This window comes from Pan paniscus, chromosome 1 (genome assembly GCF_029289425.2).
Source record: "Pan paniscus chromosome 1, NHGRI_mPanPan1-v2.0_pri, whole genome shotgun sequence".
In the NCBI taxonomy this organism is placed as follows: Eukaryota; Metazoa; Chordata; class Mammalia; order Primates; family Hominidae; genus Pan; species Pan paniscus.
Window position 1 is genome coordinate 109,778,306 of NC_073249.2, and position 14,295 is coordinate 109,792,600.

General features: G+C 40.3%; 1 protein-coding gene across 1 annotated transcript; it reads left to right on the forward strand.

Annotated features, from left to right (window-relative positions):
* The first annotated feature begins 12,993 nt into the window (after positions 1–12,993).
* LOC100976037 (small ribosomal subunit protein uS8-like) lies at positions 12,994–13,637 on the forward strand. The gene has a single exon (XM_034929790.3). The coding sequence runs from the start codon at positions 12,994–12,996 to the stop codon at positions 13,309–13,311; it is 318 nt and encodes a 105-aa protein (XP_034785681.1). The 3' UTR covers positions 13,312–13,637.
* The last annotated feature ends 658 nt before the right edge of the window (positions 13,638–14,295 follow it).

Here is a 14,295-nt window from a genome sequence, read left to right on the forward strand (position 1 = left end):
ACGTTTCTTGGTGTTTGCCAAGTTGTCGGCAACATTCTCCTTCCTTCATTATTTAAACCTACCCTTCCTTCTATGAAAGGCCTACTTCACACTACCCCCTTGAAGCTTTCTCTTATTTCAAGTCTCCAGATTCAAGCCTAATGCTGTTTTGCCTATATTATTCACTTTGCAGTTTGTGCTACCTTGTGGTATTGTTTTTATTTATTATGTGTGTATATATATGCATGTGTATATATTTACATATGTGTATATATTTACACACTATATATATCACATACATACATGTATACTCTCTCTGTTAAGATGGAAAATCTTGGCAACCTAGACAGTAGTCATTTAATAAAGACCTGTTATTGATGAAGGAGAGAATGGTGATCTCAAGTAATGGGAGGACAAACAGGACCACCTTCAACCAAGAGTTTTATGGATAGTGCAGACCATAAGTGATATGGGGTGACATCACAGGATGAGAGAGGATTTGTTAAGGATGCTCCTTTCTCAGAATTAGTTCGGTGTCTTCTTCCATGCTCACACATTGCTTCATCTGTCTGGGGAAGCAATAGTCATGGGATGAGAGGAACAGGACTGATGAAAGTGACCAGGGTTCATGAAAGTGTCTACAAGACTTTCAGCCCACCCCTGTTTGCCCAAGACAGGGAAGATACTGAAGGCAAGAAAGCCAGGAAGGGAGAATGACCCATCAGGAAATCAGGCAAGCCTGGTTTGGGCACTATGCTTGATCATTACCATCAGACATTGAGTGGATATATGGAAAGGGACCAGAGAGTTCTGTCAGACTTATCTTTCACCATTCCATCTGTCTCTGTTGCCATCCTTCCTTCTTTCCTTCAAAGGAAGGAGACTCCTTTCTCCTGAGACCTGTGCTCTGAAGTTCAGCCCTGCCTGCCTCCTCTCTCTCTTCTGTCTTTATCTTCTTTCTGGTGGATCTTTCTTTCCGCTCATGTCCATGCTTCAGTCTCTCCTTCTACCCTATGCCCCTCTCTAGCTCCCAATCTCTCTCTACTTCTTTATAGCCAAGCTGCTTGACAAGAATAGTCTACATTTGCATCTCTTCTTTTCCTTGCATTTTACTCCTAAACACAGCGCAATCTGGCATTTGCTCTCACCATTCCTCTGAACTTGCCTTTGCCAAAGTTACCAATAACTTCACATTTGCTAAATCCATTGGATACTTTTCAGTTTTTAACTAACTGAATTCACTATAGCTTTTAACACTGACAGTTTTTTGTTTCAGTTTGTTTTTCTTGTTTGAGACAGGGTCTCACTCTATTGCCCAGGCTGCAGTGCAGTGGTGTGATCACAGCTCACTGCAGCCTCAATCTCCTGGACTCAAGCGATCCTCCCACCTTAGCTTCCCAAGTAGCTGGGATTATATGTGTGTGCCACTATGCCCAGCTAATATTTTTATTTTTGTAGAAATGAGGTCTCACCATGTTGCCCAGGCTAGTCTTGAACTCCTGGGCTCAAGTGATCCTCCAGCCTTAGCCTTCCAAAGTGCTCGGATTATAGGCATTAGCCACTGCGCCTGGTCTGACACTGACAACTTTCTTCTTGAAACTTTCTTCTTCCTCAGTTACCATATGCTATTCTTGATTTTTCTTCTACCTCCTGCCGCTCTGACCATTTCTCTTTTTCTCTACAGGACACTGCTTCACTATGTTGGTCAGGGTGGTCTTGAACTCCCAACCTCTGGTGATCCACCTGCCTTGGCCTCCCAAAGTGCTGGGATTACAGGCATGAGCCACTACGCTGGTGGCTTCTTCTTCCTCTTCCTCGTCTTCCTCCTCCTCCTCCTCTTCTTCTTCTTCTTTCTTCTTCTTCTTCTTCTTTTTTAACCTTTTCATCCTCCCTTGATTGATGTGGGATTTGGAGGTGATTTATAAAGCATGAGCCCACTTGTTACATGGGGGCTCTTTTTACTGTATTATTACCTACATCATCTCTGAATTCACTCCCTGTTTTCAATTCATTCTCTATAATCCTGTTAGGGATCTTTTTGCAATTCCAGTTTGATCATGCTCTTTGGTAGCTCTTCCATGCCTATGTTTACTCATTTAATATCCTTTGAGTACCTGGAATATGATTTTCCCAAATGTCTTCACAACTTACTCCCTACTAAAATAATAAGTTCCTTGACAGCAAGGACTTTTGACTATGTGCCAGGCAAAAGGACTTTTGTCCTATGTGCCAGGACTTTTGACTATGTGTACAAGCAAAAATTCCTGCTCTCATGGAACTTACCTTCTAGTAGGGGAAAGCAGCCAATAAACAATAAATATGCTGGGCACGGTGGCTCATGCCTGTAATCCCAGCACTTTGGGAGACTGGGGTGGGCGAATCACTTGAGATCACTGGCCAACATGGCGAAACCCCGTCTCTACTAAAAATACAAAAATTAGCTGGGCATGGTGGTGCATGTTTGTAATCCCAGCTACTTGGGATGCTGAGGCAGGAGAATCACTTGAGCCTGGGAGACGGAGGCTGCAGTGAGCGGAGATCATACCACTGTACTCCAGCTTGGGTGACAAAGCGAGACTCTGTCTCAAAAAAAAAAAAAAGAATAAATATAATAACTGCAGAAACTATACAGTATGTTAGAATGTGAGAATGCTATGGAGAAAAATTAAGCAGAGTGAGGAGCATCCAGTGCAGGATGAGGGTGTTGCAATATAACTGGAGTGGTCAGGATAAGTATTATTGAGAAGGTGATATTTGAGCAAATACTTAAAGGTGAAGGAGGGACCCGTGGGGAAAAGGTAGTTCGGATGAGGGAAGAGTTAGTGCTTGCTGAGAGAGGAATGTGCCTACTCATGTTTGAGCAACAGTGAGGAGGCCAGTGTGACAAAATCAGAATGAACTAGGGGGAGAGGAGTAGGAGGTGCCTTCAGGATAAAACTCCATATGTCTTAGAGTGATATATATAATCTCATATGTATATATGGTTTCCCATGACCCTGCCTCTGCCAGCCCAGTCAACCTCATTTCTTGCACTGCCCCATCCAAACCCAAGCATGCACACTGGGCTTCAGCCTTCTTTTATGATTATACAAGCTACTACTTATTCTGCTTCGGACACTCTGCCCACTCTTCTTTGCCTAACGAATTCCAACCCATTCTTCAAAGCTCAGTTTAGACATCAACTTCTTTAGGAATCCTCCATTCACCAAGTCTTCATTAGGCATCCCTCTGTGTGTTACCCATGGTACTGTGATGATCTCTATCAAGTCTTTAACATTCTGCATTTCAATTTTCTACTCGCTTGTCTGATTCAGCCCTCTGTTCTCACTGTTCCCCTCCTCTTCCACACTGGGAACTCTTAAGCACAAGGGACCTTGTCCTGTTTCTGCATCCTTAATACTGGGCACAGTGTCTGAAACTTAATATGGTTTAATAAATGTTTGATAGTGAATAAATGGCCAAGATTCATGTTTCATTTCTAAGAAACTGATCATTAGGACAGATGACTGGAGAAATTTATTGTTTATTTCAGACAGATCATTTTTGTCTTCTGATTTTCTTTTTTAAAAGGGCCTGATTCCTGAAACACAGAATCTTTAGTGCCATCTAGTGGAAACAGCTCAATAAAAACGCTATACTATGAATAAAACTCAGCTTCCTTTGTTCTATTTTATTTATTTTGAACCAAGACGGACAGAGAAGGGAGGGCTAGGTTGCATAGACTCCAGGGCACACTCCATGCTGGGTGTTTTTATTTTTATCTAAAAGTTCACTTTACCCGAGAGGACTCTAGTTGTGAGATCTAACAAGTATAAATAGTCCCTTATCATTGACATTTTGTGAAAATGGGCAACTCTTCAACTTTGAGAAGGTAAGAAGGAAACAGCTAGAATAATGTGAGCTTTGGAACTCTCCTTGTGTAACTGCTTTTAGGTCAAAGTAGAAGTACACAAGATATCAGTTCCATTATTAACAACTATCCTTTTAGAAAAAAATTCTGTACTGTTTTATCCAAGACAGACTCCTTAGCTCTTCTCAATTGACTCCTAGTTGTCTGATCGATTGTCTGTCATGACCCCAAACAATCTGTAGTTGATGTAGTCAGGACAGGAAGCTGCACCCAATCTTAGTTGGTCTGATATAAATATAAGCGGTTCTTAGACATTTACACTTTATTCATCTGTTTCTCTGAACTCCCTTGTTTATGTTTATTACATAACAGAGCTCAATATTAATGTTGTTTGAAAAACATGTTTTAAAAATTACCTGCTACATTCTGTTAATGTATTTTATTTTTAAAATGTGGATAAATGTGTTATGATTATATTATTTTTACATAAATTTATCTTCCATATAAAATATTCATAAGTAAAATGAGTAACTGTAAGAAAATGGCACATTTTAGAGATTGAGTTTCGTGCTGCATTTGGCAATAATGCTTGTGATTAAAATTAGTACAGTGCTCATGCTGCTGTGTTAGAGAATTGATCATAAAAGGCTCTTGATAATATTGCATTATAATTTAACACTTTTTTCCTTTTAGGATTCTTTCATTACTAGTACTTATTAAACGTGACAACTTTAAAGATTGATTTTGAATGGAAAGTTTTGGTTTAGAAGGGGCCCTTCGTTTGGAATATGTTTGCCCCAGTTATCTTGCTCTCTGTCAGAATGCTAAGTCAATGAGGGCAATCTGTTGAGTTTTCTGTATATCCTCAGTGTCTAGTTGGATGTCTGGCTCATAGTTGGGGCTCAATAAATATTTATTAAATGAATATGTGAGAAAATTGAGGTGCAGCAAGGTAAAGACACTGATTTAAGGTCACGTATGACATTACTGGCAGAATTAGGGCAAGAATCCATGTCTTCTGACTCCCACTCCAATGAGTGGTTCAATATAATACTTTGTCTTGAATCAGTACTGCTTTTCGATTCAGATGCCTGTGGCACTTGCCCTGGACCCTTTGCTTTGAAAGAACCCATCCTGGCCCTTCTCCAGCCACACCTCTTCCCATGGGCCAAGGAATTCCAAGAGTACATCTCTCCCCTCACCACCCCACCCTCACCTCCTTCAGACTAGGTTCCAGCCACCTACAAGCCCGAAATTCTTTGACAAATAGCCAGAAGCCCACTCCCAGGCCCATGCAGTTGTAGACTGCAGGGTAAGTGTGCACACACTTAGGCCTCAGGAGTGGTGAAAGGACAGCTTTTGGGGATGGTGGAACTTGATCAAGCCCGTTGGAGTGTCCACACACATATGCAAGGGCCTCTGGTAGGATGGAGAAAGATGAGAACAGGCCATGGGCTGGATGCCCCTGTTTGTCCTCTTGCTCATGGCCACTCAAATATTAGGGGTAGGCCTGCCTCCTATATTAAATCTAGTTTCTCCACGTATTTAATATCATTTAAACCAGCACTAAGTGAACGCCAGTATTATGCCAGACACTGTGCTGGATATTTTCAAATGCATTACCTCATTTAAATGTTATTCTTCCATAAGAATGCTCAGAAGTAACTTACCCAACTTACCTAAGGGCAAGCAACTGAGAAGTTAAATGCATAACCCGTATCCTCAGGCAGTAAGTGCAGTACCAAAATACTGGTGTGTGTGTGTGCGTGTGTGTATGGTATGTGTGTGTATACATACATATATACATATACTTTTTCTTGAGTAAATAATGTATCTGATAAAAACATGCAAACAATTTACAAGAATATAAGTAAATAGTAAATCTCCCATGCCAGGCCTCGAGTCAGAGACAACCAGTTAATAATTTTTTTAAATTAAAAATACTCACATATTTTAAAATTTATCATCAATAATTTTTAAACTTTTTTATTTGGGAAACTTCAGATATATGATATATACAAGCATAGGGAAAAGTATAAATAACCCCTAAGTACCCCTCACTCAACATCACCAGTTACAGCATTCTGTCACTCTTGTTTAATATACTTCCCCAACTTTTATGATGTTTTCTCTGCTGGAGGTTTTCAAAGGAAATACCAGATATCATGTCATATTATTAAATTATATTAAAATATTAGATACTTAATTTATAAAGGTTTTGATGTAAAGATGGAAAATATTTTGAATTTTCCATGAAGACCTCTTAATTTAAAAAATGCTGCATAAGATTATATATGCCATATAACATTTTACCAATGTTATTTAAATTTATTTATGTATTTATTTAGAGATGGCGTCTCGCACTGTTGCCCAGGCTGGAGTGCAGTGGTGCAATCTTGGCTCACTGCAACCTCTGTCGAGTTCAAGCAATTCTCCTGTCTCAGCCTCCCAAGTAGCTGGAACTACAGGCGCACACCACCACACCTGGCTAATTTTTGCGTTTTTAGTAGAGACAGGGTTTTGCCATGTTGGTCAGGCTGCTCTCGAATTCCTGACCTCAGGTGATCCACCTGCCTCAACCTCCCAAAGTGCTGGGATTACAGGCCTGAGCCACCATGCCCAGCCCTAATTTTTAAATATTTAATATTTCCTCCTTTGTTCCAAAGGACTCAGGTGGGAGTTAGGCAATAATAATTTTGTGACTATAAATTAAACTTAAACGTGCATTCCACCTCATGCCATGCAGTTTTCTCTGCAGAATTCTGTGAGACTGTGTCTGTTTTTATTTTATAGTCCGTCCACTTTTTATCTTTCTTTCCCTTCTTTTGGAAGAGCTGTTGAAAATGGTAAGCAAATAAATGCCATTTTTTCCTCACTTCTCTGAGTGATAAAACCTGAAAATGATGAATATATAAAGGCAGACTATGATTTAATGTAGTGCCTTTTCTAATTCAAATGACAACTAATTTTTCTGAGCTAAAGTGTGCCCACGTCGTGATAATAATATTTAGAGGATGAGTAGGTTATAATATATCATGGCATACAGAGAGGTCTATACATTAGTTCCAGGAATGTTGCTAGGAAATATAAAAAAAAAATGTTCCTAGATGCAAGGAAATATAAATAATCCCCACCAACTAGGGCAAAGCCTAGGTATTTATTTCTATATTGACAGCAACTATTTTTTTCTTAAGTTCCTATTTTCTACATGGCATTTAAATCTGCACTGCATTTTAATAAATTTTTCACTTTTTTGCACAGTGTTCAGGACCTGAAAGCTCCTTCTCCTATTATTAATGAGGAGTATATGATGTCTTCAGGAAATTCTGAAGTAATAAAAGCCCTTCTATTCTTCAGTGTTCCGTGCCCCTCTTTTAGACAGAATCCCGTCAAGAAAATCTTTGGAACGGTACTGTCTGGAGCACTGGACTGGGGAGGGCCGGGTGAATCTCTGTGTTTGAGGAGCTGAGAGGCAACACTCTGGGTGGAAAAAAGGCTCAGAGACTTGTTTGGAAGCTGCATTTGCAGAGTAAAGCACTTTTTCATATATGCATCTAGTGTGGCCTGGAGCAATGCTGATAGAGATTGTGAGGTAGGAAGAGTCTAGGTGGGTAAAGTCCCTCCAAGCCACCTTTGGTACTGCCATTGCTCTAGACCTGTGTTGTCCAATATGAGGACTTCAAATGTAGTTGGTCCAAATTAAGATAATGCTGTAAGTGGAAAATGCACACTGGTTTTGGAAGATTCATTATGGAAAAAAAGAATGTAAAATATCTCGTTAATAATGTTTTATATGAATTGCATGTTGAAATGATAATATATATATTTTTATTATTATAGTTTTTAAAGTATAGACTATTTTTAGAGCAGTTTTAGGTTCACAGCAAAATCAAGCAGTTTTCCGTTAGAAAATTTACAACTTATCTTACTTTACATGTATATGTTATTACTATATTAATATTCTTTCTAAAAACTAATTGTAATAGGAGTTCATTCTATTATATTCTGATTTATTCCTTCTTTATGTTAGATCTGTTTATCTCAGACATTCTAAGTGGGAGCAATATTGCCCCTAAATGGACAGAACTTGGTTCTTGGATTGTTAAAAAAAATCCTACTTTTAAAAAACATTTTTTATTTTAGATGGGAGGTTACTGTGTCACTCAGGCTGGAGTGCAGTGGCACAATTATAGCTCACTGCAGCCTTGAACTCCTGGGCTCAAGCAATTCTCCTGCCTCAGCCTCCCAAGTAGCTGGGACTACAGGTGCACACCACTATCCCCAGCTCTTTCTCTTTCAGTGTACAAAGCACAGATATATATGTATTACAAAACCAGAGATAGATAGATAGATAGATAGACAGACAGACAGACAGCTAGATAGATAGATTAAAGTTTCCTGAGGGGTGATTAGGAAAAAAAAGAGTCTAAAATTGTTCCTTAGGGGGTTGGTCATGAAAGGCTGACTAACACTGGTTTATCTACACTAGATATTCTTAGAGTGTGTGCACATAACAATGGAACTTTTTAATGAACTATCAATCTCCAAAGTTTCCTAAGGAGGGAAAAAAGTATAAAATAGATGAAAGATATAGAAAGATTTACATTTGCAGATTAGTGGGAAGGAAGTATCTGAGGAGTGTTAGAAATCTCTACCACTGGCCGGGTGCGGTGGCTCTTGCCTGTAATCCCACCATTTTGGGAGGCTGAGGTGGGTGGATCACCTGAGGTCAGGAGTATGAGACCAGCCTGGCCAACATGGTGAAACCCTGTCTCTACTGATAACACAAAAATCAGCCAGGTGTGGTGGCATGCACCTGTAATCCCAGCTACTCGGGTGACTGAGGCAAGAGAATCGCTTGAACCCAGGAGGTGGAGTTTGCAGTGAGCCAAGTTCGTGCCATTGCACTCCAGCCTGGGCAACAAGAGTGAAACTCCTTCTCAAAAAAAAAAAAAAAAAAAAAAAGAAAGAAAGAAAAAAGAAATCTCTACCACCAACTAATCACCAGATGTTAACCTTTTTGCCAATTCATTTCTCTCTCTCTGTGTGTGTGTGTGTGTGTGTACGTATGTGTGTGTACGTGTGTGTATTATCTAGGTGAAGCAAACATAAATGTTCTTTGCATTTATTTTTTCAAATGTTTTCTAGGTGTGAAATTTTTCCAAATGATAGTTGGGGAAAGGCTGGGCACGGTGGCTCACGCCTGTAATCCCAGCACTTTGGGAGCCTGAGGCGGGTGGATCACAAGGTCAGGAGTTTGAGACCAGCCTGGCCAACAGGGCGAAATCCCGTCTCTACTAAAAATACAAAAATTAAGTGAGCGTGGTAGCTGGCGCCTGTAATCCCAGCTACTCAGGAGGCTGAGGTGAGAGAATCGCTTGAACCTGGGAGGTGGAGGTTGCAGTGAGCTGAGATCGCACCACTGCACTCCAGCCTGGGCGACAGAGCGAGACTCTGTCTCAAAAAAAAAAAAAAAAAGGGAAAATGCCATACTTCCCCACACCCTCTCTCTACCCATTCCTGTACTCCAGTTCTATACTGGGGTCCTATGGAACCACAGTTTCTTGGTAACATGTTTTCTTTCACTTCTAGATATTTGCATATATTTCTCCCTCTGCAGGGAACATATTGTCTGGCCTCCCACTTTGTCCTTCACACACAGCCTTTGCCTAGATAACTCCCAGGGGTCTTTTAAAGTTTCACTCCCTCCAGGAAGCCTTTCATGATCACCTAACCCCACTAAAGTCTGCATTAAGACTCTCATATATATTTCCTTTATTGTAATTGTTCTTATTATTGTCCTTGTCATACAATATTATACGTGTACGTTAAACTTGTCTGTTTTCACTGCCCTATGAGTTCCTTAAAAGCAAGGATTATGATTTATCTTATTCATTCTTTGTCCTCTGAAACTATGACAGGGCATCTCACAATATTTATTAAAGTAATAATTGATTTTTCAATAAAATGCATAGTTGCTTTATATAACCCCATTCTAAAGGAAGAAAAAAACAAGAAAAAGGAAGGAAAAAGAAAACTTTGATGTTTTATTTGGTTTGTAAAGCTTTACTGATGACAACAGCATAATTTCAGGTTAGACTTTTATAAAATATTGAAAATAGCTCCTAGATCGCATTAGCCATGTAAAACTCTGGGTGAAATATCCCTGACAGTCCTAGAAAAAATTGGTTGGTTGTTTCTCTCAGCTCCAAAAGAGCTGTTTCTGCCTCTGTCATACTCTGCAGGAGGTGCGGTAGGAGGTGGGAAGTCGGGGAGAGTGGGGATGGTACAAAGATGAAAAGTAAGGGAATGGTTTTTCAGGAATTTGGAGTTTAGCAAGAGAAACAGACTCATGAGTGACACTAACAGTTCTACCTTACATATGTATCATGTTTTTTGTTTGTTTTTGTTTTTTTGTTGTTTTTCTTGCAGTTTACAGTGCAATTTCCCATCATTTATTCCTCAAAAAGCCCTTTAAAGTAGGCATTATTAGCCCCATTTTAACGGTGATTTTAATATAAGCCAGGATGTGCCATGAAAGTAAGATGTTCTTTTTTTTTTCATTTTCTAGAGTCCAGGTATTTCTCCTGTATCTAGCGTCCATCATTTAAAATCTACCCCTCCTTACCATATTCTACACCTTTCCTTTTGTATAAAAGTGTGAGGTATAACCCAGGCTGCAACTTCAGCCTTCAACAGCAGGAACTATTGTCTAATGAAAGATGTACTCCAGATGGAAAATTTCTCAAGTGAAATGGATGGAATTGGTAAATCCATTGTTTTCTAAATTAGCAAATATTTGGGTATGTAATAATATACATTTATTCAAGACAAAGGCTATGATCACAGCTTTTCAAAATATGTATGCAAACGGATGAGGACTAAAGCATACACATTTTGATCATTATTAGGGAGGTGGATTTAGGAGTAATTATTTTCTCCATAAATTAAAAATCGTCAATAATTTTTAGCTTATGTACATACCCAAGTTCTTTTGCACATTAATTAAAGAAAGCTGAGAATCACCTATTTTCAGTCCTAAAGGATTCTTGGCTTATTTAACCCACTAGGTGAGTGGCCATTTTCCCTCTGTCTTCCCAGCTCCAATCAAGACAATCTTCCCACCTTCTCTCAAGAACATGCATAGGACTTTGCCAGAATTATTGGATCAAACCACCGCACCATGACACATTGACCTGGGAAAGAATTGTTTGTTTATTTCTCAACTTGATCACTCTTCTGTTTTGAACCTGCAGGCGTAATGAATGCTTGCTCTCCCCTTCCTGAAGCAAATTACTTGTATTTTTGTATTATCCCTTAAAGGGGTGGTTCTCGGGCCAGGGGTGGTGGCTCATGCCTGTAATCCCAGCACTTTGAGAGGCTGAGGCAGGCAGATCATCTGAGGTCAGGAGTTTGAGACCAGCCTGGCCAACATGGTGAAACCCCCGCCTCTACTAAATATACAAAAAATTAGCCAGGCATGGCAGTGGACGCCTGTAATCCCAGCTACTTGGGAGGCTGAGGCAGGAGAATCGCTTGAACCTGGGAGGCGGAGGTTGCGGTGAGCCGAGATCGCGCCATTGCACTCCAGCCTGGGCAACAAGAGCAAAACTCCGTCTCAAAGAAAAAAAAAGGGTGGGGTGGGGGGTAGGGGGTAGTTCTTGGATCACTAATTGGAAGTATGAAGGCAGGAAGACTAGTTGAGAGTCTGGGGCAATTGTTCACCTGAGCGATAATGCAAATCTGGGCAGAGTCCTGCAGGCCTCTTCTTCCCATACCTGGCAGGGAGCTGGCAACATGCACATGTGGCCACACCCATGTGGTCACCCTTTGTGTTGCAGTTTCAGCTGATCAATAGTTCAATGACATTTGTATGTAGGGAGGATTACCTGACCCTCCTACAATGGCTGTTCCGGAGGTCTGATTATTCCTTTTCTTTATCTGAGCAGATATACATCTGAAAGGCCCTGGAAGTCCTTGGAAGAACAACCTAATAACAGCTTCTGAGCATTGGGGGTTCCAGTTTCCAACAGGGCTATTTCTTCAACTGAGGGCTTGCATAGCATCATGGTTGCCTACTTTTCCTGCAGATATAATATAGACCATTACTGTGGGGAAGGGTCACTCTCTACTGGAACACTTGAACCTGATGAGTCCAGTACAGCTATACCCAGCCTAAGTGCTATAAGGGCCCAGAGATTACCCTGCTCCTTGAAATCTGATTGTGTTTCCCCAGAAAAGCCCTCTTTTATGTTTACACCACGTAGCTCTAGAAGTAAATGTGTCTGTATCGCTTTTGCCTGACTGGCCAGCACACAGGTGTTTTCAGTCTTCAAGGACTACAAAAAGTTAAGGGTGAAGGAAAGAAAACACACACACACACACACACACACACACACACACACACACACACACACACACACACCGGTTTCTATCCTGAGAGCCCCAGGACAGAAAAGACTGTAATCTACCTCTAGCCTAAAAACATCCCTAGCACTCAGCAATTTAGTTTAGTCACATGGAGACAAACTGCCCCTTTATCACTCAATTCTCCTCCTTTGAAGATTGGACCCACACTGGTTTATTTTTTATCTTTTCATGATCTATGGTCTTTTGTAATATTTAAAATAGTAACCTGTGGTTTGGGGAGGCCATTAGCCAATTCTGTTCCCTTAACAGCATCTACCTGCTGAGCCATTGTGCTCTAGTTTTTAAGTGTCCTCTGACCTGGTTTGCTATCAGTAGCTATTTGGACAAGATTTTCTGTTGTGCCCCAGCTGTTCAAGCATTAAACATCTATTCTTGGTCAAATGGAGGGAAAAAAGCAAAGTTCATGTCTTTTCTTTTGTGGTTCCTTGATATTCATTTGCTCTGACCACCACACATACTTAATAATAGCTAATTTTTATTAGTTCCTTCATATATGCCCATGTTATGGATGGAACTGTGCCCCCGCCCCACCCCAGATTTATATGTTAAATTCCTGACCTCCAGGATACCTCAGAACATGACTCTATTTGAAGATACAGCCTTTAAAAAGGCAATTAGGGTCAAATGAGGTCATTTGGGTGGGCCCAAATCCAGTATGATGGGTGTCCTCAAAAGGGGAACTCCATGTGCCCTCCCTTCCCATCCTCCTTCCGCCATCTCTACATGCTGCCATAATGGAATGCATGAACGCCCTGGCTGATGCTCTCAAGAACATCAACACTGGAAAAGGAGGCAAATGCCAGGTTCTTATTAGGCTATGCTCCAAAGTCATCATCTGGTTTCTAACTGTGTTGATGAAGCATGGTTACATTGGCAAATTTGAAATCGCTGATGATCACAGAGCTGGGAAAACTGCTGTGAATCTCACAGGCAGGTTAAACAAGTATGGAGTGATCAGGCCCAGATTTGATGTGCAACTCAAAGATCTAGAAAAACGGCAGGCAAATCTGCTCCCATCTCGCCAGTTTGGTGTCATTATACTGACAATCTAAGCTGGCATCATGGACCACAAAGAAGTAAGACAAAAACATACAGGAGGGAAAATCCTGGGATTCTTTTTCTAAGGATGTGATACATACTTACAAATAAAATGCCTCAGTGGAAAAAAAGAAAAAGAAAAGGGAGCGACATCAGGAGTGCACACACACAGAGAAAATGCTGTGAGTACACAGCAAGAAGGCAGCTGTCTACAAGACAGAGAGGCCTCAGGAGAAGCCAAATCTGCTGACACTTGATCCTAGACTTCCAGGCTCCAGAACTGTGAGAAATAAATGTCTATTGTTTAAGCCACCCAATCTGTGATATTTTGTGATGGTAGCCCTAGCAGACTAATACAGGCAGGCAATGTAATAACTGCTTTTTATGAATTATCTCATTTAATTGTCACAGTTACTAGATGAAGTAGGTACTATTCAGACAGGCACTGCTAATATAAATTTTGCCCACAGCAGGAACTCTGTTCAGAGTATGCTCAGGCTTGACCCTGAAAGTAGGTAAGTAGAATACTCTGGCTCATAAATGGATGAGGTGGGGAGAGAAGTTTAATGGACACAAGAATTCCCTGACACTTGTGTATCTTTATCCAGATTGTATCTACCCGTTTGCTCCTTGTTCATTAAAGGAGAATGGTAATACCCTAATTTACACCAGGAAGACTTCTTACAAGGGTTTATTTATTAAACTGAGAAATCCTTTTTGATTATTCACTAATAATTTCTAATTTTTTCCTCTATTTTGTTCTTTCTTACCCATCTCCAGGGAATGGCTGGGTGAATGTATGTGCACATAGCATTTTCCTTTCTGTATATGCTGGCTAAAACTGTAGGTCTCAAAGGTTATCAAAAGTTCAGAAACAGATACAAGTATATGTAAGAAAAATACATATAATAAAATATTTTAAAAAGTCAGTGAGGGTAAGGATAAATTAACAAATGGTATTATAGAATCACTTGAAAAAATAATACTTAATTCTTCTC